This window comes from Dunckerocampus dactyliophorus, chromosome 14 (genome assembly GCF_027744805.1).
Source record: "Dunckerocampus dactyliophorus isolate RoL2022-P2 chromosome 14, RoL_Ddac_1.1, whole genome shotgun sequence".
NCBI lineage: Eukaryota > Metazoa > Chordata > Actinopteri > Syngnathiformes > Syngnathidae > Dunckerocampus > Dunckerocampus dactyliophorus.
The window spans coordinates 1,398,770-1,423,857 of NC_072832.1; the positions used below are offsets into that span (position 1 = coordinate 1,398,770).

The 25,088-nt window shown below is 43.4% G+C and overlaps 1 protein-coding gene across 6 annotated transcripts in view; it reads left to right on the forward strand.

The window, feature by feature from the left end:
- Positions 1-25,088, forward strand: part of ctbp2a (C-terminal binding protein 2a) — a 49,388-nt gene that overhangs the window by 8,545 nt on the left and 15,755 nt on the right. The window contains exons 1-2 of one of the 6 annotated variants that reach the window (XM_054797962.1): positions 8,037-8,053; positions 8,250-8,390. The exons of 1 other annotated variant lie outside the window; for it this stretch is intronic. In XM_054797962.1, the coding sequence (XP_054653937.1) occupies positions 8,333-8,390 (58 nt within the window). In that variant the 5' untranslated portion in view covers positions 8,037-8,053; positions 8,250-8,332. Of the gene's footprint in view, positions 1-8,036; positions 8,054-8,249; positions 8,391-12,276; positions 15,092-23,908; positions 25,036-25,088 lie in introns of those variants that run through there. 4 more of the 6 variants (XM_054797961.1, XM_054797959.1, XM_054797960.1 and 1 more) reach the window with 4 other exon arrangements.

The following is a 25,088-nucleotide window of genomic DNA, read 5'->3' on the forward strand; positions in this document are numbered from 1 at the left end:
AGTCAGAGTCCACAATCGCACATCCAGCTCAAGAATTGTGAGCACTGGGACCCCACAGGGGTGTGTGCTGAGTCCGCTCCTCTACACGCTCTTCACCTACGATTGCGTGGCCTCCCAGAACAACACCAGCATCATTAAATTTGCGGATGACACTACAGTCATCGGCCTGATCACTGGTGGTGTTGAAACATCATACAGAAGGGAGGTGGCGGACCTCATAGCTTGGTGTCGCGATAACAATCTCCTTCTCAATACAGATAAGACTAAAGAGATGATCATCGACCCAAGAACAAGGGAAAAGGAGCCGCATAGACCCCTGTTTATTGGTGAGACTGAGGTCGAGAGGGTGAAAACCTTCAAGTTCCTTGGCACACACATCAGCGAGGACCTCACCTGGTCTCACAACACCCAACAAATTATGAAGAAGTCCCAAAGGAGACTGTACTTCCTGAGAAGGCTGAGGAAATTTGGCATGTCCACCAAAATCCTGAGTTGCTTCTACAGATGCCCCATCGAAAGTGTCCTTACCGCCTCCATCACTGTTTGGTACGGTAACTGTACAACACGTGATAGGAAGGCACTCCAGCGGGTGATCAAGACCTCACAGAACATTGTTGGGGCAGCCCTCCCCTCACTGCAAGACATTTATAAATCTAGAGTCCTACGCAGAACACACAACCTCATCAAGGACAGCACACATCCACAACACTCATTATTCACACTCCTACCGTCAGGCAGACGCTACAGGAGTTTGAAGTCCAGGACCACAAGGCTGGCAAACAGCTTTTACCCACAGGCCATCAGGCTTCTCAACCAAGCACTCACACACGCCGCACGCAACACACGCACACACTCATAGCACTTTATTTATTTACTTATTTATTTATTCATTTATTTGTATTATTTATGTGTATTAATGTCTCTTCTGTTGTTGTTGCTTAATTTATTGGTATTTATGTTTCTTATGTTCTTATTCTTTTTCTTGTGTTTTCTTTCTTTTCTTGGGAGAATGAACAGAATAAGAATTTCATTGCATAGTATATTGTAGTATATGGCATACTTTCTGGCATTATATTATTATACATAGTATATGCCTGTTTTACTATGCATATGACAATAAAACTCTTGAATCTTGAATCTTGAATCTTGAATCTTTTTCAGACGTTTTTGTAGTCATATTGGAGTGAGTATGTGTTGCGTTTATGCTGCTGAAGGAAGTCCACAGGCAGTTTGACTGACAGGCGCTTTCATTTTATTCAAGGCGGCAATAAAATGTCCTCAATATTCCGCTGTCATCAAAGCATCTTTGCTTTTTAAATGCCAGGAGTTCATCCTTGCAGTCAGCTACCTCCATCGCTGTCCCTTTTTTTTTTCCATACATCTAATGATGGCCTCTTTGCTTTGCATAAACACGGGCACGCGGCCAAACAAGAAAAGCTGGCAGACGTCCACACGAGCGTTTGACTCCTAAACTGCACTGTTACGACCGCTGTTGATTTAAATGATGTAGGGGAGTCAACACGCTACATGCTTCTCATCACTCATGATCCAGAATGGAAAATAAAACAGCCAATTATTTCCTCATTGTTGACAAAGATGATGATGTTATTCGATGTTTTATCGCCTCAGCTATCTGCGTTTATGAATATGGATATTAGCGAGGCGTCGGTCTTTTCATCCTCATTACCATCTCTCTGTCTGCTTTTTAGCTCATCAGCGTGTTTACACAAAGACCTGTTTGATTTTAAGCTGTATGAAGGTCTTTGATCCCTGATCCTGAACAAAAAGGATTTGCTGTGAGTTAATGTTCCGCCGATCCTGGGAATCCGAGCCCTCCACACTCAGTCAGTCGTCTGAATGCTTGTCTGGGGAGTCCTTGAGGTTTAAGAGAATGTACTTTGAAGGAATTACATGTACAAGTATACTGTGCATACAAGCGCAGTCAGTGGTGGGATAACATGGTGAGCTCTTGTTCGAGCACCACGAGTCTAAAATAAAGTGTGTTTGCTTTCCTGTGCACTACAAGGTCCAAGTGATGATAAACCTGGCGCACAAGGCGAACTATGTGAACTACTGAAACGTTTCAAATAACACATTTATTTTCCTCCCTTGCTTACATTTCAACCCTGACCTTTCTCGTCCCTTTTCCACCGCTAAGACCTCCCGCCCGCTTTTTCCTCTAAATTGCATTCAAGCCATCTCTGCCCTTGAATCTTTTTTTGGCTATAGTTTCTGTATTCTTGCTAGCAGGTGGTTGAGAGGTAGCCTGGCTGCTTGTCTATGTATTTTTCTTTGGTCTATTCAATCCAAGGCCTTCGATAGGGAAGATTGCCTAATAGACGCACACATCGTGCGTTTAGATATTCATCTTGTACCACACTGTTTTTATTTGCTTTAAATGCAAAAGTGAAGGGCAAACATAAATATATCACTCCTCATGTATAGTTCTCCACTCCACAGTTCAGCCTTGGTGGAGCTTTGCACTCTACTTAGGAACATTATAGTTTTTATTTCAGCACTTTGGTGAAGGTCTCCTTGGTTTCATACAAATGACTATAAATAAATACATGGAATACACCCTGTAATGTTGCAAACAACAGCATGTCACAAAATCAGTCATAGTATAGCTTTTCAAGCGACAATACAAAAGAAAGTAAATGTGGATGTACTTCAGAGTAGTCTGTGTACAGCTTGTATAGCAGTTTAAATTTACTATCCACTGAAAATAACTCATCACAATGGCTAGGAATTTGAGGCTGCCTCAGAATACGATACACAATATATGACTTACGATCATGATAATATCTTGATATGCCGATACTGCAGTTGTCGATGTATTGCTCGTAATAATCCACGATATAACCGTGTGTTTATTGGGGTGAAACAAAAACAAACCAAAATAAATGTCATAGTTTATATTTTTCAGCTCCATTTAACCAGAGTATAAACAGCATGCATGCAAAAACAAGTACACTGTTTTAGTGAAAACCATGTAAGATGCAACAGTTTGTTATCCGCAATATGGTGAGATAACCGAGACGGTGTACAAGAACCCAGACAAAATTTGGCCAAATATTTTTGTTGAAAACCGAATCATACGAAATGCATGAGTGTTGCAGGTACTGGGGAGCTACGGTTCATTGAGAAGAAGCATGAATTCCAACATGCGCTATAATATTCTAAAGCAGAGCATAGTCGTTATTTAGTCATTTAGGTACAATGTAAATTGTTTTTTAGTCTGACTTTCTGAATCCTGCTTTTGTTTTATGGTTAACAAATTAAGACATCAACATGATCCACGTTTCCATCACAACTTGTGCACAAATTGGGCATCTCTGTCACAACTGTGCTGATATCCTGCACGGTGACATAGTGGTTAGCATGTTGGTCTCACAATAAGGAGATAGTGGGTTTGTATCTCCATCTGTGCATCTCTCTGTGGAGTTTGCAAGGTCGTATCTGTGCGTTGGTTCCCTTTTTGCTCTCTGGCTTCCTAGAAAATGGATGGAACTGCGCTGACGTAATTAGTACTGTACATTTAAATTGTGTTGCTGCTATGCTGTGATAGCGAAACAAAAACAGACCTACAAATTACTGTCTGAGTGTTAATTAAGTTTCCCTATTATGTTTTACCCCCCGCCAGACATGCCAACCAGTGAACTTATACCCATTCGACACGATTCCCCTCCTCTTGAGTCGTGATCTCACGTCGGGGCTTCTAAGTGCTTTTATAATTGTTGCATATGCATCAGGTGCTCGGTTGCTAATTAGGCAAGGACAGATCATTAAATTGAACAATTTAAACTGCCACTTGTGACCTCCCGACACTTGGAAAAATGAGGCAGAGTAATCAGCGTGGACTTGTTCAGAGGGTATTCTTGGAAAATGTCTGATGAATAGGCGTCATTTTGAGATTAAGTGTGGTTTCTTCATTCTCGTAAATGTGACTTTGTTCAAGTAGATGTTGCGGCAGAAGCGAATTGTTGTGATATCAGTTTTCATGTTTTGTGTAGCTGCATGAAGCTTCCCATTAGTCATGCTCAGTGCTCCTTTGTGCGTTCTGCACTTTAGCTTAATCAGCCTGCTCTCAGTTGAAGGAGTTGGCCCAGCTGTTCCATTTTCAAGTGTTTTTTTAATTGCTATGTTGTAATCTTAACAGAGGATTTTGAATTTGAGCAAGTGTGGTAGTGTTTGACTGTTCCTCCCCCCTTTGCCTGTCCTTTCTCTGTTGTGTGGGGCAGCGTAGCCCTGTGCCCCATGTGTTGAATTAAACTTTTGCTTGATTTACACTACAAGGTCCATTTGCCTGTGGGTCATTGCAACCTACGATTCAGATTGGAATCAGGCCCATTCATCGTGCTTGCAGGCATATATTAGTCTGCCTAGCAACAAGTGTCCATGTAAACAATCCAAGGAAATTGGTTGGTATACTGTTCATTGTGTCTGTCTAAAATTGTATTTCTGTTGTTTGGTGTGTGTGTGTGTGTGTGTGGCTTAGAGATTAAAGAGAAAGTGATTAAAGCAGGAGATAGTACTGTCGTTTTTCTGATTTGTCGCTTTAACATATGTATTCATCAAGTAAAAATGCCACGAAGAAATGTTTGTATATTCTTGTCTTTGTTTATTACAAGAAACTTTTTTACTTTTTTATTTTATTTTATTCATATTCATGTTGATTTTACTTTTTTTTAACATTCAAATTGAGCGCTATACAGTAGTACCTCGCATAACATAAACCTCCTTTTACATAAATTCCACTGAACATAAATAATTTTTTTTAAAGTTTTTGCTTCGTATTACAGAAGAAATTCCATATAACATAAAGCGTCAAGTCAGTGCAAGTCTTTTTTTTTTTCAATCAACTTTATTAATGCCTCAAGTCGGTGCAAGTTCAGACTTGCACCGACACTTTCTGATGCATCACGCTCTCATTGGCTGATTTCCGGGGCACCGCTTCCGCTCTCATCTCATTGGCTGATTATCGAGGCACCGCCTACGCTCTCATCTCATTAGCTGATTATCGGGTCACTGCCTACGCTCTCATCTCATTGGCTGAGTTATACAGCACGTACGTGAGTTTGTGTGAGAGACAGGCTTGTCCCTTCAAACTCCTTCCTCTTCGTTGTCCCCCTGAAACTAACTTAAACAATTAAGTTAAGTTACAAATTAAAATTTGGCACACAGCATTATCGTGTAGTGCGTGTGCGTTTGTCTGTGAGACCAGATGACTCTCAGACTCTTTGAGTCGCGTTTCGACTCAGGCTAGACCTCCTCCTCCTTCCTGCCTCCACTTGCGCTCCTGATCAAGACATCTCGTGAACGGTAGGATTGTTTTTGTTTTTCAGTTTTATTCATTTACAGTAATCTTATTTATTACCTTATTTTATATTGGAATGTTACTGTACTATGTTTATGCTAATGTATTCTTATATTTTCCCACCATATTTGGTGGACTTTAAATATTTTGAAGTGCCAAAGGGGTGAGTTTGGGAAGATCTTGGAACAGATTAGGCTATTTACATGTATTTTACGCTTTGTATAACATAAAGTCCCTATAACATAAAGGTTCTCGGAACGGATTATTTACGTTGTAGGGGCGTCTACTGTATATGCATTGTTTTTTATTATTATTATTTTTTTTATTATTACATTTTATTATATATCTATGATAATTAATTTTATTTTTTGGTGTACTTCCTTACATTCAAATTGACAGATATTTGTGGTAAATGACCGCCCTCTGTAGCCGCAGGACGATGGGATTAATGCTGGGAAAAACTGGGTTGCCTTGGCATAGAACTTCATATGCATTCCATATGTTTACTGGGTCATCAAGTATTGCCAAATCACGCACATGCACCAGTTTGCTGAAAGCAAACGGCACTCAGAAAGCACATACACATCACTGCAGCAAGAAGGTTTGTAGCATTAAATATTTCAACAAAATATTGAGACACGTTTACGGTGCCTTTTATTTAATCAGCCAAATACTGTTGTGCTGTAAGGCTGTGTTATTATGCAGAAAACAAATTGCCAATTTACTCCAGTTGAGATTTTATAGCTGGACTTTGTTTACAGAGTTCATTATAAGAAACAAGCTGCAGAGAGAAGGAGGCCTCAATAAGCCTCAAGGAGTTTGGCTGCTGTGTGCAATCATGTCACCATTATCCATTGTGTCTGTGACTTATTGTTTGTACAAAATGAGCATTAGCGCAAGTTAGCGGTTCTGTTCAGAAGATTAGGGGTTAGAGTTAGGTTTGAGATGAAGGGAAGTTTGTTCGTAGCCATAAACATAAAATGAAGTTCTCAGCAATGTAGGTACTGTGTGTATTGATTTCACTATTTGGCAGCAACCAACAGAAGGCGCACGCAACACAAACCAGACTAATCTCCTTCCTAAACGGGCAGCAGAAGAAATAGTTTGTTGTGAGACTGAGAAAGATGGCGATGAATGGACAGATGTCACCACGATGAAGCGTTAGGAAGAGGAAGGCTGGGACTAAAGGAGGAGGAAAGTATAAATGAGCAGTTTGAGTGACTGCTTTACGGGCCCCTCCGAGCCCCACTACACTCCGGTTTAATGAAGGGAGAGAAAAGTAAAAGCAGCCTCGCCTCGCTGCCTCCTCTTTTTCTGCTACATTGCACTTTTTGGAACATAAATCATCACCTCTTAAGACATGGCTTTGTGGTGCTGCTGCACTTCTCCTTCCTTTGCAATGTGTTGACAATGTGGACATTTTTTCATGTTTTTAACATGAAGTTGTTGACTTACGGTTGTTGGTTTCATTTTGTACAGCGGTAGATGCCCATGTGTGTTATTAGGCAGATGCACGGGCGCTTAAGGAAATAAAGAAACAAAACAAAACATTCATGATGTTTCCAGGCCTGGGCTCCATTTAAGTGTGCACTGATTTTAAAGATAATGTACACGTCATTGCACCTATCATAGTTTGCTATATTGTTGAATAGATGCATTTATAATGCGTGACCAAGTCAGTTGTGGTATGTTTTTCAGGCTTCTGCGGATGAGAGGTCGTGAATGTGTTCTACTCACTCCAACTTTTGCCAGTGTTTCCGGTCGCCGTTTTGACATTTTAGTTCGGGGGGGGGGGGCTAGTTTTGGTGATGAGATTCCTCCATGATTGAACGGTTCGCCGAGGAAACACAAATGCCACACAAACGTTCCTTCTCCTCATGATAACAGCCTTTCATTCACATTATGTCAATTTCAGCAAGATTCCGCGTTCACCAGTAGATTCAGTTTTTATTTTTATTGGCCAGTTGCACAATTCTGTCAGCAATTCCGTTCCGAATTATCGGGCCGTGCATTTTTTTTACACAGGAGTTGGGGAATGTGCGTTTTTGACAATATATAATCACTACTTGCTTTTTTGAGTCGCTAAGCCAGCAACACTGAGTTCCCTCCTGCAACGTCTTCTTATTGTTTGGCAGACCGGGTGTGTATGAGGCAGAGTTACGTCCCATTTATAATATGGTCATGAGTGAAAGCAAACGGGTCGTGCCAAATCTTAAAAAAAAAAAAAAAAAAGTAGTGGCAAATGTGTCTGCGGTGGTGTCATTCCTGGCAGGCCGCCACCAATAAATGAATGTCTGGGAAATACTGTTGTTCCTTTAAACTTGACTCATCTGCAATACTGCCTTCCCGCATAAAAGTCCATCACCCCACCTTGTTGCTTCAACGCTAAGCAACACTAATGTCTAATTGTGGTGAAAGATGTCATAACAGCATCATTGAGAAACAAAGCGCAGCCTTCAGGAAATGAGTCGTGGAGGAAAAAGTCATCGGAGGAAACTGAACGACACGCTACTCATCATACACCCTTTTTTTAATGTCTTTAGTCTGCTGATGCAACCACTTCCTATCTGCTGACTAACTGACCCACATTCCCCCTTTGTGTGTGTGCATTGATGTGCCTTACTCTCCGTCGCTATCTGCCTCCCCCTAAAAACAGGGCTGCCCTCCACCACCATCCCAGGCCTCAGCAGGAACCTATTAGAAGATTGCTCTTCAGAGGAGCATCACTCATTGAACGTAAATGATCAGGGAAATGCCTTGTTTACTCACTTGCATAGACACAATTTAATCAAAGAACATCTCTATCTAGCAGAGCGAAATAAGCATGAAAGTTATTTTTGATATGTTGTAATGTGATTTGGTAATAAAAGCAGTGTTTTATTGCCTCTGTGGTTGATTTGATTGAATCTGTTTTGTTGTTTACACATTCCAGGCACACGACGTCACCGAGCTAACAGACTGAGGCTTGCGCAACTTTGGATGTGAAGGTGGAGAAGTGCAGGAAACCTTGAAAGCATGGCGCTGACCGACAAACACAAAGTAAAACGCCAGCGATTGGACAGAATCTGTGAGGGTGAGACAGGTTTTACGTTATTTTTAGTTCTGTCTTCTTTTTGCTGTGTTCTAATCGTATCCCGTCGGGGGATTCGCAACATCAGCCGCACCTGAGATCTCGACTTGAGCCAAAAATGGTATCTCGTTCTTCAATTTTGATCAAGTTCTGACTATTTTTATTGCCATTCAAAAATAGTTCATCGTTTTATTTGTGATAACTGTTTGAACTTACTGTGTCTGTTGAATGAGGATAGTAAAGATCACTTTTGATGAACATTGGCGTGAAGGTCTACCAGTGTTTCCCATACGCTTGTTTATCTGCAGCGGCCCGCCACAAATACTGCACATTTGGAGCTGCCTGTTTTCCCTCGCTTATGAACACATTATAACGCACCTGGTCTGCCAGAGAATAAAAGGACGGAGCAGGAGGGATCGGTGTTGGCAACTTAGTGACTTTGTCACTATATTTAGCACAGGAGTGTGTAAAGTGCGGCCCGGGAGCAAAACTGAGTTGGGTTGTACTTAATTGAAGTATTTTAGAATGTACTCACGTTATTTTTCATCAATCCTCATCCACAAATCCATCAAAGTCCTCGTCTTCTGTATTCGACACAAACAAAGCCGTCTTCTTTTCCGTTCGCTACTAGTCTGTTAACTTGTCAGTGTTATTCAGCTCCGAAGCAAAGAAGGAAACTTCTCCTGTTGCTTCTGCCAACTTTATTTATTGAACGCGGCCACCAGAGAGCAGTTCAGAACACACACACGTCTCGTCTCTCCTTCCTGCTTGCCCACAAGGAAAAGGTTAAATAAGCCCCACTACATAGCTGTCCAGGCAATGCCTGTAACAACTGACACCGTTTATTTCCTGGTGTGAGACAATGTGCACTGGTCAATACTGTAATGCCGCTTGTTGTGGGGAAGGAGAGACTCACGTCGCCGATGCACTTTAATGGCTTTATTAACAGCGGAGAACACTGCAGGACTTTACATCCACGCCAACATAAACACACTTCCCAACTCTCTCCAAACTCACAGCTAGCACTGAGCCTAGCTCTCCTGCTCGGGACGCCCACCGTCACTTCCCGTCACTTTCTGATGAACTAAAGCTGTAATGACATTCTGCCGTATAAAAAGTAAAATATTAAAAACAAGCGTAACACATTACTAGCACAGCTTTGTTCTGTGGGTCGTGGATAATAACAAGCCTAGTAGATTCAAGATTCAAGAGTTTTATTGTCATATGCATAGTAAAACGGACAGTTATGCTAAGCAATGAAATTCTTATTCTGTTCATTCTCCCAAGAAAAGAAAGAAAACACAAGAAAAAGAATAAGAACATCAGTAGTGCTGTACAACTTTTATCCGCAGTCCCATAGTGCCCTCTACTGGTCAACATTATTATTATTTTTTCCTTTTTTTTTTCCTCTACTGGTCAACATTCAAACTGGACGCCAACCTGTCTATAGCGGCCACTTTTGCAGACTCCCTCTAGTGGCCGCTATAGACAAGTTTGACATATATATATATATATATATATATACGTTACATTAAATATTTTGTTTGAGTTTGTTTAAAAAAAAAAAAGTAAAAGCGGCCCCCGCATCTTTTGATTTTTCAGTATGTGGCCGTCAGTGGAAATAGTGTGGACACCCCTGATTTTGTGAGTAATTTAGACCCCTCTAGAAGAGTCTTTTGGTGAGCACATAACACTCAATGAGCGGCGAGTGCTGCCCCTCCCCCATCTAAGAAGCACTCACAGGCGGCTCAGTTTTGTTTGTGACATAAAAAAGCGACAAACAAAAGTGACTGAAGAAAGTTCATTGTTTTTCACTTTGCAAATGCGACATGGTCAGTTATGCAAATTCAGTGATGATTCAATCATTGCGTCACCCCCCCAGCCCCCACTTGTACGCCATAATCACAAAGTGAAATGATCATTTTTGAATTTTTTGATAAAAAATAAGAAATCACGTAGTTCATTATTGACAATCTTTGCAATGCCACTAAGCTTGTTGTTCAATGAATACCTTCATGACCATGTCAATCAAACCTTTGCATTAGTTATTTTTGCCCATGTTTTTAAAGCATCTCTTCAGGGAAAGGAATTTGAGCATCTCGGTCACGAGCTGCAACATTCCTCCTTGAATCCAGACTGTCATAGTTTAGTGTGGATTTCAGCTTCCAGTGAGTCATACAAGTGTTCCGTCTGTTGTCCCTTTGAGAACATGCCAGGAGGACTAGGACAGCAATAAGAGAAATATGGCAAACACCTGTCACTTTCTCCTTCCTTCCCCCTGTTTCCCCCCACCCTCCTTATGTCCGCTCCATATGCGTTGCCAGTATGCATTGGCAAGGGCAACAGCAGCACCAGTGCCCGGCATTGCCGTTTATCCAGAGCTAAGATCTGGGCAGGGGGTGGGAGGTGAGCATGATGTGAACTGGGTCGATGGGTGTGTGTTGATATTTACAAAACTGTGCTTGGGCACATATGCCACAAGGGGGCATCTGGGTATTTGTCACGGTGCCTCGGTGACAGTCAGGCCTCTTAATGCATTGTAATCCATCATATGATAGGTTCTTTATAATCACACGGCAATGTATTGCAAAGTAATATAATCAAATATTATTTAAAAAAATGAAATGGTGTATGATTATGATCACCCATTTTGTGGCTCATTCAGTCCCTGTAGAGATGCTTTTAAAGACAATCATTGCATCAGTAGACTTGCATACAAGGCATCCGTGCGCCTAATGTCTGTTAAGTGTGCATTACAATCCAAACTGACAGCGTTATTCTCTGTAATCCCATTTCCATTCAGTGCCTCCTGCCCCTCGCTGCCGCAATAAGTCAAATGTAGTGTTTAACATTCGCATCATGCATTTGTTTCGTGACAGCATAGGAGACACTTGTATTTATTTCTCCTGCAGCGCTGCATTTTCGCTTTGAGTCATTGTTTATTCATATATGCGCGGCAGACCAAGGCCGAGGCTTTAGTTGCATGAACAAAAAGGAGATATTAACTAAGGGAGGTGCTGCAGCTGGGCGGAAAGAAATGTGATACAAGATCATGCTTGCACAGTATGTGTGTGCTCCAAATATGATTGTACGGCATGCATTTTTTTTTTTTGGTAAATCTTAAGCATGAATACATTTTGCACGATTAAAGTTAGGAACACGGTAGCGCACATAAAGTTATGTACCTCTGGCATCCAGCTTTGTTCACAAACTATTCACAATTGAAACACAGGGGACATAAATCTCAGTCTGTGATTATTTTGGCATGTTTAAAATGTAGCACGCCTCTATTGTGTTGTATTTGTCTGCGTTCAAGCCAAAGGTTAGAAGTGCTTTGGATTAACAGCCATCACACAGAGAAGCACCCTGCCCCCAACACAAACTACAGTCCTCCCGGCATTTTAGTTTTTTCTGCAGACTACAGAACTACTCAAGGTGAACATGTAATTTATAGCATGAACATATATTGTAAATATATCCTAAATCTTAACAATCAGCAGTAATTACATGATGTTGGTTGAGAAAGCCCTCTTGTCAATTACAGCTCTGAACTTTTTTTGTTTTTTTATGTAGGGCGCCTTAAATGACTCATAGTGGGGCAGTGCAAAGTGCTACACAGCCATTGGGGATGTTTCAGGACCAGTAGGGCAGCAGTTGCGTGGAGGCTCTGCAACTAGCACGAGGCCTGGAGGATTAGTGCCCAATCAGAGTGGATTTGACATTTACTGACAGCACATGGGACTTAGCAGAGAGAAGCGTATTTCACTCGATAACGCCGCGAGCGCCCTCCCTCCACTGGGGAATCAGGCAAACTGAAGGCGGAAACCTGTTGGCGACACATCATCAGCTTCAGGTAGGTGACACTTCAGGCGTGGATGTGAGGGACTGTTGATGATTGGCTCCATCAGTTGCCACCGCCGTTGCCGCGTACGCTCATATCTGGTTCACGTGACGTCACAAGTGGAATTAAACAGGCTTTATTTGGTTGTAATCCCTCGTAGCAATCGGCAGAGCGAGTAAAATGTACCAAAGACGGGAGAGCTAAATCCTATTGGATTAGTACAAGCCCATCCCTACATCTAACCCAACCGTGCCCCTCCTTTTTGTTTTTTGTTTTTTTCATAATCGACATTTGGTGGCTCAATCATGCACCCTGTCATAGCGTAAAGTTGCGTAGGCTGTGTACTCTGTTTATGTGCGGTGTTCTCTTTCCAAGCCAGCAAAACCGGAGATTAATTATTCAAGGACATATCAGCTGGAGGGGGAGGCATCTGATAGCACGGACATACAATATTACAACCAGATATCGGGTGAAACAGTCGACCCCTGCTTTGCCTTCTTTTCTGCTTGTTCCTTAACTACCTCTCTCTGTTGCATTTTTGATGCTATTGAACACAAGGACTTGAACAAGAAGTGCCACAAGTGGAGTACTCATTTTGTGTGGTATATACTCGGTTTTCTCAGCTTTTTTTCTCCAATGCTTGTCACCAACAAACAGTTAAATCTCGGTCGCTCCCACAGTTGGGACACTTTAGGTGGGAATGAGGGTCAGTGGGACAGGACTGACAGTGTCTATGAGCAGCAGGCAAGAGTAGCCGGCCGGAGGAGCTCTCTGTCATACGGAGAGGGAGGAGAGGGCTGGTACGAGCCTCCAGCAGGGGTGCGTCCTCCTGACCTGAATTTGAAACGGGAGCCATATTCCTACCAAGACTACGGACAAGTTTACGCAGGGGGTCTGAGGAAGGGTTCTGTGCCAGACCTGAACCACTACGAACGAGCAGCGATGGCTCACAGAGGATCCATTCCACATCAGGATTACTACCCACATGATCCAGCCATGACTCCTCGACCACCAGAGGGCTTTTACCGGCCAGAGCACCAGGCTCTACCGCCTCACCCTCATCCCCTCAGTCGGTCAGGCTCCCATTTTGGGCTAACTCCCGGGACTCGTCCTGCTTGGGATCAAGGTCAGGGCGGGAGAGGAGGACCTCAAGCCCCCCAGTCGCCTTTACCTCCTCCTCCGTCTACTCCGACTGCTCACGAGCTGAATCGGGCCTACAGAGAACCTGGTGCTTCCAAAATGATGCCTGACGGTCAACAGCGCATACCTTCTCGGGAACCATCTCCTGCCCACTACAACATGGAGCATGCATCTCCTCGATATGCAAGTGAGCCCCCACCTTTGGCCGGTCAGTCGGTCTATACAGATGTCAACGGACGACCGCTGGATCAGCAGCAGCAGGCTGCTACCTGCCTTGTGGTGGATCCCTCCAGTCAGGGTATGTTAATGAGGCAGGAGACAGCCTCACCCTTTACTGTTCAGCAGCAGCAGCAATTACAGCAGCAGCAACAACTGCAACAGCAACAACTGCAGCAGCAACAACTGCAACAACAGCAACTGCAACAGCAGCAATTGCAGCAACAACAAATACAGCAGCAGCAATTTCAGCAACAGCAGCTTCAGCAGCAACAAATGCAACAACAGCAGCTTCAGCAGGAGCAGCTTCAGCAACACCTGCAGCAGCAGCAGTGTTTGCCTCCTCCGAACACCATCCCAATCTCTGATCCTAAACTTCCTGTGGCAGCTCCACTTCCTCCATCTCCCGCCCCAGTGCAGACTGCCACGATTGCCCCAATTGCACCAGCTACTGTGCAAGCAGTGCCAACTCCGGCCCCTCCAGTTGCTCAACCACCTGCTCCCCTTCCCGCCCCTCCACCTGCTGCCCCACAAACACCTTTGCCCGTGGATACCAAGAAGACAGTGGATCCCGAGTTTCTTGCCCTGCTGCGAAATGAAGGCATCTCTGAGAGCACCATCTCCTCGCTCATCCAGCAGGGATTTGACTCCACTAGCATGCTGGCTGTCATGGAGGAGAATGATGTCCGCACAGTGGCACCCAACCTTGGGCAGGCACGTGTGCTCTCTCGCCTGGTCCACAGCTGTAAGCGGCCGGCTGAAGCTCCCCCAGCGCCCTCTCAGCCTCAGACCCCCATGCGAGGGCGTTCTAATAGTTTCAGCCACCGCTCAGATGTCTATCAACACCACCACCAGCATCCACATCCTTCACAGGCTTTGAATATTGACCCTCAACTGATGCCGCCACAGACACCGGGTGCCATGCACACCATCTCACCAAGGATAGGAGAGGTAATAGGCAGAAGGCCAAGCAGTGCACCCTCTCAGCAGCTCCTGGAAGCTTTCCCAGGCCAACCACCTCGCTCCCCAGGCCCATATGTGGGAGCCATGATGCCCGTTCAATCGAGACCAATGTCTGCATATTCCTCTGGGGTGACCATGCCAGGGTTGCCTATGCAGGGTATGCAGATCATGCCACAGCAGATGACTGGATCAATGCCTGCAATACCAGGTTCCATTCACTCCATGCCAGGAATGCCACAGCAGATGCCCGTCTCCATGCCAGCATTACCTCAACCGCCACAGCAGGTACCCAAAGCATACTCTACCAATTACACAGTACCCATGGAGCTGATGAAGAGGGACCGGAGCTTGCTGCCGTTGTCACCCATGCACAGCCCTCACCCAAGTCCCCAGATGAGTCGGAAGGTTGGTGTGTCTGCACCAGACAATGCTCTCCCCGTGGGAGGCACCGCTCAAGGGCAAGGTGCTCTGGTTGCTAATCAGAAGCTCAGTCGCCGCACCGGTCCACCAGTCATCGTGTCCACTATGGCATCTCCTGACACAAGTAAATCTTCTTTTCGTTTTACTCTTTTTCAACTTGACCATGAGCTATTTGCCTTGATCCAGCTTGGAGTTGATTTATCGTTTTCTGCTTTAACACATCCTGATTTGTGTTCATTTGCCCCTGTTGTAGTCTGCAAGCCACAGTTTCCTTGCACGGATGTATTTCTCATTTTGCTCTAACCCGGTGCTTCTCAAATAGTGGGGTGGGCTGTCAGAATTGTCGGGGGGGCGTGAGAGGCAGGGAGTACTTTCAGTGTTACTGCAGACCTGCCAACGTGTATAAATTTGTCGTACTCAACATACAGTTCGACCCTTGAATCAGTTTCTCATCAAATCGGGGGGGCGTGAAAACATTTCTGTCTGGTGGTGGTGCATGACAGAAAATAATTGAGAACCAAACCAAATAGAGCAGGACAGGCCGTTGTTTATAACCCCGTAATATACAATCTTCTTAAGCTATGCAGCTGGTGTAGTATTGCTGTTAAATGCAGCTTTCATTTTCCCCTCAAGCTAATGTCGTTGTAAACATACATGTCTAATTTCATTATGATAATGATGGTGCAGCAGAGTAGCCTGAAAAGGCTACACAATCTACCTACAGTTGCCTGACAAGGTGCATACTGCTTGCACAGGCGGATCTTACCTAACACTACAAGCTCGTGAGCGCTATATAAGTAGTTCCAGCACAGATAGCAATTTTCTTATTTGAATGGCAATATCAAGAAATTTGCTGCATCGATTAAATCAAATTACAGTGTTGATGGCTGTTGTGTGAGTGTGTCATTCTCTCTGCACATAGTGAGTGACAAGACAGAGGGGAGGTTTAATCCCTTAGATCCTCCGTATCCACTGTCGCACTAATCCACAAATACTCTCATTCTGTACTCTTAGACTATGAACACAGACCGTGTCAAGTTGACATTGAGGCAGACTGCACTGCAACAGACTTCTTAATCATTTTTTGTCTTTGCAGTATTAACAAACTCTTAGGTCCTCCTTCAATGAAAGGCTGGTGTGTTTAGCACAGGTCGACACGTGCATACATCCCAATCAGTGAAGAAGGGCTTGTTTGCATGTAGAAAACATGGCAACAAATGTGTGTTGGAAGTATATTTCTGCATTGGCAACATTTTTCTTGGTGTGGATGCTGGTCTACCTCCAGTATCTTTAAATATATTTTTTCCCACTTTGGAAATAATGGAAATAGAAATGACTATCGTTTTAGCAATGGTTTAGCATTCGAACTAGAAGGGTAAAAAGAAGCTAACCACTGCTAAAACCTGGAAAAAGCTGTGTAACGTAAAAACAAATGTAATGAAGAAGGCCAAAGGTGCAGTGTAACAAGTGACTTTGCATCTCATTTGATCTATTCTTCATTGCCGACACAAGTGTAAAAATAAGTCCAGTTAATAGCAGTAATTAGTTTTATGTTCATACAAACAGCACACCCTTAAAAGTTAAAGAATGACTCTTCAAATTAAGTGTCAATAGGTATGCTGTGACCACGCCCACCTCCATATACTGTAAGACCCCGCCTCCATATGACTAAGGCTCACTCACGTCCCATTCCTCGGGGGCATTGGTTGCCAGATACGGCACATTGGGATTTCCACTACATTACTTTCATCCCACGGAGGTGTACCGGGTCCCGTTAAGACTCAGGCTCGGCGGTTCGATGTCCACACAGGTCAGTCATGCTCTGCGTGACACACTAGCCGCGTTTTTTTTCCTCTAGCGTGATGATGATGGGGGGAGGGTCCTGGCATATTAGTCCTGGAAATGGCAGATTATGTATTAATGGGGGAGGAGGGCAAAGCTGCGGGCAGTTGTTGAGCGATTAGGGAAGGGGGGGAGAGATATCGTCCTGCTACTGACGAATGATTGAGGTTTGCAGGTAGGGGTTGGGGTGGAGGGAATGACGTGTTGTGACAGCTGTCAGTCAACCTTGGACTCGCTGTAGAGAGAGATTTAGTGGACTTTGTGCAAACCTTGTCCTCAATCTGCAGTTTACAGTCCATTTTTATTGTGTTTGTTGTAGCGTCTGTTTGTCACACACGTACTAGGATAAATATTTACTTCCGTTTGACCTGAGAGGATGCTCTACAAGGGATTACATTTGCATGTTTTCAGATAACAGCGGGACAACAATATTACTGTGGTTTTGAGTCATAAAAAGAGTTTAAATGCAATTTTACTTGAGACTTCAACCTACTGTTAGCAATATAAAGTCTAGTTACACATTGTTACTCACTGTTGGCCGTGCCTGTGTTACATTTAAGATTAAAAGTTGTAGTTTTATTCTACAGCTATTTTCCAAAATGGCATCTTTTCGACCCTTTATGGCCGTAAGTCTTAGTTTTGCCTGACAAAGCAAAAGTGTGCCGCAGCTGTATGGCATAAAATGAAAATTTGCACTGTTTGTCGCTTCGCACACCTGTCAATCATTTCATGTACACATAAATAAAATGTAGTTATTACAAGAGTTTAGCAAATTTAACTCCTGCTAAAGTTGTGCTTCCTCAGTTGGTAGATATATACACATAACATCCTTGGAAACATCACTGTAACATAATTAAAAACTAATACCAGTTTGTAATTTTGAGTTTGTATGCATAAAGAATGGACAATTAAATTTCCATGTCATCTGCAGCTGCAATTTCAAACTTGAGTGAAACAGGCTTTTCTGGGTTTCCAGTGAAAATACAGCGTTGCAGTAATGTATGCAGACCGCAAAACATGCGTAACTGTATCTTTTTTTAAAATGGTGGAATAGTGTTACCAAAAGATTTGTGAAAGCAGCAGCTCCTCCGCTTTGGTTCTCAACAGCCTGTGAGTAGACTGATCTTTGCATGTGTGTGTGTACTGGCAAGTGGCGTCTGTTTAGGCATGGTACCAGAGTTGCCCCCACCACCTGCTCCCCTTGATATTAGGCGGGATCATTTCCTCTTTCGTTAATGAAAGGATAAAGTGTGAGAATTGAATCCCTGGATGACTTCATTTCAGCTTTCTTTTGGTAAAACCGATCCCACGCCATTCTCTCTTCCTTTGTTCATCTTGGGAGGAAATTATTGGTGTGTGTGTGTGTGTGCACGTGTGCACGTGAGTACGCGTGTGTGGGCAAGGGAGGGAGGGCAGAGCGGGAGGTAATAAAAGAAATATGTCTCCAAACAAAAGTCATACCCGACTAGGCACTTTTCATTCATGACTGTGGTTGTGGGGGAGTTCATGGACTTATTGGTTCAAGGAGAAGGCTGCTTTATAGCCTTTTTTTTTTTTTTTAAGATGAAAGGTGGACAAAAAGAGTGATGGTGTCACAGACAAGGGGTGAATAAGAGAATGAGAATTTATGTGCTGACATGGCCCCCACCCTGCACACATCTGTCATCCACTTGCAGCTGTGCCATCTTTCTTTCTGTCATTCTTTTTTCCACTGGTCCTCTTGTCTTTGACAGCTGACCTTTCCCTCGGTGCTCTTGTCATGAATGAAGTCTTGTTTTGTAAACGAGGGCCCTGCTTTGGACTCTGGTTGCATCTTGTAACCAAAGATCCTCAATGAAACACTTGCTACTGTTAACTTTCGAGTGATCCGCAGTGCTTTCAAGCTGCATTGCTGACTATTGTTAGATTTTAGTTAGTTGATTGTTAGATTTTGTTGCACACAGCTCTCAGTATGATACGTTGCAGTTCTAGATCACTGCAAACTATAACCACTTTCATAAACCTATTGTTAAGATGGTATGGTATGTTTCATTTGTTTCAGACATGCTTCACAAGTTACATTCAAGAACATCATGTGGTTACAGTTGCACAATTCATCAGAAGCAGAGCTCATTAAACACGACCCCCGTCTCCATATCTTTTACTGATCATTCTTTCACACCATATCTTTTACATGTTGACACTTAGTTGCAATTTGGGTCGTCTTTGATTTTTCATAGTCGAATTTGATTAGTCGTTTAGTTTAAGAGCAAATTAACCCATCTTGTTTGAGACTTTTTCCACCTCAAAGAAGCAGGCTAGAACACTCAGATAAACAAATAAGCATAGTCTGTTCCCATTGCACAGAAACAGCAGGAAAAGTAAAGTGCACCAGCAGCAGCATGTATAAAATGAACAAAACTCAAAATTCTGAGTAACCAACATAAAAAATCTGCCCTTATTCACAAATAAATAATAGACTTCTGAATTCAAACTAAAATCCTGAGCATAGAATCTCTCAAAAACAGCTTTCATACAAGATGCGGGTTTCTGTACCAGCGGCACTCATACAAGAATATTTGCAGTGTCAGTGAAATAACGTTGCGATGGGACGTTGTGTCTGAGTTCCAAAGTGCGCAACAAAGCACGAAGCCCTGTTTATCAACAACCGAATATGGCCACAAATCCTTCTCAGTTAAAGTGTTTCAAGCAGAAACACTTTTCCGAGTTGGGTGGAAAATGAGTTATCACCTGCTCGATGATTCTCTGGTCGGCAGCAACTCCAGCTGGCTGTTTTTCCTCCTGGTTGGGGTGGAAACGTGCTATTTGGTTTCTCATATTTGTCGTGTTCCCAAAATATTTGAAGCTTGTATGACGAAGCTTGCATATTGTCTGGCTCTTGTCCAGCTCATTTTTACCTTCAACTACGAGAAAGCTAAAGTGCTTCCAGACGCTCGCTTTAAATCCAGCGGGTGCGGGTTGGAGTTTACGCTCAGCCATTCTGGTAGCGTCTTACACTTAGGTGCACCACCATAAACTGTCCGGGGGGCACTTCCACTTTCCGTCTTTTTGTTCCACTTTGTTGTTCTGTCAGTGTCATTTATTGACATTTATGATTAATAATCGTCAATGTCCACATCACGATGCATCTAAGAATCGATTAGTTCCCCCACCCCTAATGGGAGGCTGTGTCGTGCTGCTGCTGTGGCAGCATTTTTTTTTAATATTTAAATTTACTGTCGGTAATAATGTGAACATTTGGGTCCCACACAATCAAAATGATCTACTATAAAACATATAGCATATATAAAATCTAACCGGTAAACTTTGCAACTACTATATAATACTAATGATTAGTATTTCACATTCACAGTTTCAAAGTCATGAAAATAGTGGCAATGAAGATAATTACACATAATTGTGTACATAAACTGAGTAATATGTCAGTGAAAATAGCTACGTAGCATTTGTTATACATACACTTCATGTATTACATCCAGTTAGCATTTGCTATCAAACATTACAGATATTGTATACGGGAAATTAAAATGATTATGCAAAAGACTGTGCAGCCAAAGTCAAGGCAACATACCTGTATTAAAAATCTTTCAGCAAATGCAGCAGTGTGTGTGCGCGTGTGTGTGGGCGCGTGTGTGCGCACACGCGCATGTGTGTGTCCGTGTGTGTGTGTGTGTGTGTGTGTGTGTGTGTGTGTGTGTGTGTGCGCGCGCGCATGGGTGCGTAGGAGTGTGTATGTGCGTGCGTGTGCGTTCTTTTATTTATTTATTTATTTATTTTAGTTATTTATTTGGGGGGGGGGGCATACAGGGGTTTGCTCCGTGGGGTCGGGTGCTGGGTGATACATCTCTGCCGCCCATGCCTCCGCCGGGTGGGTGGAGGGTGTGCCTCCTGCATCCCTGGGCGGGGCGGCCCTGTGTCGGGTGTCGGGCGGGGGTTGGCACGGGGCGGGCCGGTCTCCGCTCACTGGGGATGGGGGTGGCGGTGGCGGTGGGGGGGATTGGCGCTTTCGGCGTGGGCGGGCTTCTTTCCGGTTGTGGGGGTGTCTCGGGGCCTGCCGGTTTGTGGCCCCTGGTGCTCGTCTGCCTTTGTGGGGTGTGATCTCTCGCTGGTCTCAGGGGTTGGCTGTCCTCCGGCCCGCCGGCGCCCTGTCTTTGGCTGGGATTACCTCTCTGCGGCCCCTTGCTGGTCTTCCCGGGGGGGAGGGCTCTCTGGGCTGCCTCTTGGGGCACTGATCTTTGTGCTGCGTGCCCCTGTGGGCCTGGTGGCCTTCTGGCGGCGGGGGCTCGGCCTGGCTATTTGGGGCGGGGCTCTCTGGGAGGTGGAGGGCGGCCCCTTTCCTTTCATGCATTCTCAGTGACAATTACACGCCCATACATTCTTGCACCTTTAAATATATGAAGACTTCCCCACATACAGAGATACCTGTACACACGTACATATGCACACTCACAGTACATACGTACTTCCCCACATTACTCACTGAGTTAACCAGGGTGTTATTATGTTGTTGGTTTTATTACAGTGACGGTGATATCAGCAGTATGATTATAGTCTTTTTTACAATGATGTGCATTACAGTAATTATCATTCTGTTCACTATTATAGTTCATCATTTCATGACTACTATTATGTGTGACTGTTTCAATGCAGTATTGTCATTGTGATCACTATCATGGTTCATCATTTCATTACTACAATTGTGTGACTGTTTCAATGCAGTATTGTCACTGTGATCACTATCATAGTTCATCATTTCATTACTACTATTATGTGTGACTGTTTCAATGCAGTATTGTCATTGTGATCACTATCATAGTTCATCATTTCATTACTACTATTATGTGTGATTGTCTCAATGCAGCATTGTCATTGTGGTTGTTGATATTGTTTTGTCCTTTGTCCTTATGTCCTTGTTCGTCTTTATAGTTGTCACAGACATTTATTTGCTGATGTAGTTCTGTATGTTTCTGTTGTTCTGTTCTTGTTGTCATAATTGTTGTTGTTGCTGCTGTTGTCCTTGTCTCTTGTCTCTTTTTTTTTTTGTCCCCTCTTATTCCCCCCCCCCCCTTTTCTTTTCTCTTCTTCTCTGTCCCCTCCTGCTCCGGTCCGGTCGCTCCAAATTTGCTTAATAGCAAGCATCAAAGTCAAATAAATTCTGTATAACAGGGGAATTTTATATCACGCTTCTCCCTGGCAGAGTAAATCTGTTGAGCACTTGACGGCATTTAGATCTACAATTCTATCTGCTTTAAAGGCTGGACAGGACAGGGGTAAAAAAAAAAAAAAAATCTTTCAGCAATGGCCACATTTTGCAATTCATTGTGAAATAGTAGTTGGAGAAAACGCACATTTCTATACTGGAGTTCATGACGTGAAGCGCAGCCATGACACAATTGCCTTTTTTTCTACCTATCTAGCCGCTGCAAGTGAAGGATGCATTATCCCTGTGTGGCTGCCGACATCTGTTCTCCATTTTTTTGCCGCCTAGGCACACGAACGTATCAGGAGGGGGCTTAATGTCAGCTCACTGATGTCATATGACATGTACAAAGTGATGGTTATGATGTAGGTGACGTGTGACCAACACTACCTTCGCGATGGCCGTAATGGGCACCCCTGATATAGCATGAATATACATTCATACAATGTATTACTTAACATGTTTTCATGTAAAAAAGAAAAAAAAAGCAATTTCCAAGGTGTGGTGGCTTTTATTTTACTGTGATGCTGCGCCACGATCCATTACATGTAGCGGAAAGCCTGGTCTTCCTCGCGTTCAAAGCAAGCACTCACCTCAGCTCCACTGGGTTGTGCCACTGAAGCAGGTGTTTTCTATTCATACGTGGTAAGTATAGGTCTTCTGTTAAACACACATGTCATTTTAAATTCTTTATTAACTTATTATTGTGCCTTCTGTAAGATCATTCAAACCTGCAATAAAAGCCTTGTTTCGGCGATCAAGTCTGATGCTTGTGTGCCTCACCGACAATTACTGTACTATTACTGACACCTAGTGACCAGTGTAGAATGCTACATAGTATCACATCTTCGAATGCATCTTCTGAATGACTTATATTTGTATTTTACTTAATTTAGCAATTTGTATGCTTAAATGCTTGATTTAGGCTTAGAATGTGCTTAAATAGGCATATTTTTTTTACTAATAAGAGGCCATTTTCAACCACAAAACAGCATAATTTATTAATTTTGATATTTTTGAAAAACGGTGATGAGTGAAGCTGTGAAATTCAAAGTGGGACAACTGTAATGCATTGGTGATCTGTGTGACAGATGTGCCCCACACATTACATTTTTAACTTCTTAACTGTCATACAAGTGTAAACAGAGGTTTAAAACCTAATAAATAAACAAATAAAGCAAAAGTTAACCTAACCTAAACATTAAAGGGCTAGATAGGGATTTTTTGACATGAAGTATGACATCCTCATCGGCATTGTAGTCCAACAACAGCGACTTCCCCCCCCGCACTTAGTCTCCTAAGTCCAGTTCTGGTCAGATTTCCGTGATGAAGAACGTAGTTCCACTTAGTCGCTGGGGACAATTAAGTAAAGAGTTTGGCTTCTCAAAACAATATGCGTTCAAAAGATTAACACATTTGCATCACAAAAATGCCTTCTCAAAAAAATCAGACCTCACAAAACGCTTGGCGTTACATACTGTATCTGTCTCCCACCGTATTCCTGCATACCGCCGCCTGTGCGTTCATGTGTATGTGATGAAGACGCTCGCATCTACTTCCGCAACGGAGCGCCATGGCCATCTTGTTTACGTATGTGTTCCACAGTGGAAGCAGATGCGAGTGTCTTCGTCACATTCACATGAACGCACAGGCGAAAGTGCGTGGGGATACGGTGGGGGACCGATAAAACGCCTAGCGTTTTGTGAGGTTTGAGTATTTGAGAAGGCATTTTTGTGATGCAAATGTTTGAATCTTTTGAAGGCATATCGTTTTTAGAAGCCAAACTCTTTACTTAATTGCCCCCAGCAACTAAGCGGAACCACGTTCTTCACCACAGAAATCTGACCAGAACTTGACTGAGGAAACCAAGTGGGGGGGTAAGTCACTGTTATTGGACTACAATGCTAATGGCAATGTCATACAACTTCATGTCAAAAAACCCAAACTATCCCTTTAAAGTGCTGTACCTTAACATGGAGTGTTACTCTTTTGAATGTGTTGTTTCTTTTTTTATATTCTTTGTTGAGGCTGCTCCTTCCGTTGCAAAAAAAAAAAAAAGCAAAATGCTTAGAATTAATTCTGTAGCGGTGCATGATGGCTTATGCATGCATTCTACAGCCTGGGAATGTGTTGTCCTTTTAACAGAAATGTTTGTGCAGGCACAATTGAATGGTGATCCTCTTGCCCCAGAATGAGGAAAATAATACATTTTGAATAACAGGCTGCTTGAATGACATTGAGACACTGAGATGAGATGTGTAGAAAATGAGTGATGTCATGCAGAAGAGCTTAAAAGGAAAGGGGCTATTAAAGGACCAAGGCTGCATCCCAAATAATAAAACAAAAGGGTGGATGGAATGAATGAGGGACGAGAGGATTTGGAGGGGACAAGGATCAAGAAAACATGTTAAGTTGATGAGAACGAAGGAGAAAGTCATCCAGAGGCGCTGCGACTGGTGATCCTCAAGGATTTTTTCCCCCTGTCTTTTTTTTTTTTGGCTTTTCCATTCCACCCCCTCCCCTCTTTCTCTCTCCCTCACACTCTCTCTGTGGCTGGCAACAAAAGACTGCCTGACGTCTGCGTGAAAAGACCAAAAACCTGCCGCCTCAAGGGGGGTGGTGGCGTTGGTGGGAGCCGGGACGAGGAGACTGGAAGTGATCTGGAGGAAGAGGAGCGCTCTGAGAAAGTGCAGCTTGCCGCTCGCTGAAGACAAATCTTTTTTTTTTTGGTTCTCTTTTTCAGTGGAGGTTAAAAGGAAGAAGCGTCGCTTGTCTTTTTTTTTTCTTCCTTCCTATCTTTGAGGCAATAATGGAGCTACTGGGGGTGAGGTGACTACGGCGGAGAACGAATTTGGGAACAAGCTGTGGGAGAGAGGAAGGAGGAGCAGCAGTGGAGCACCTACGTAGAAGAACCCACTAAAAGCTCACTTTTGCTTTTATTGTAATTCCTAAACCTTTCCAGCACATTTTGTGGACAAAAAATGTGCAGCTCCTGATTGGAAGAATGTGGCGACAGCAATTCACAGGCAAGAAGCACGCCTTTTGAGTGTGTGTGTGTGTGTGTGTGTGTGTACTCTTT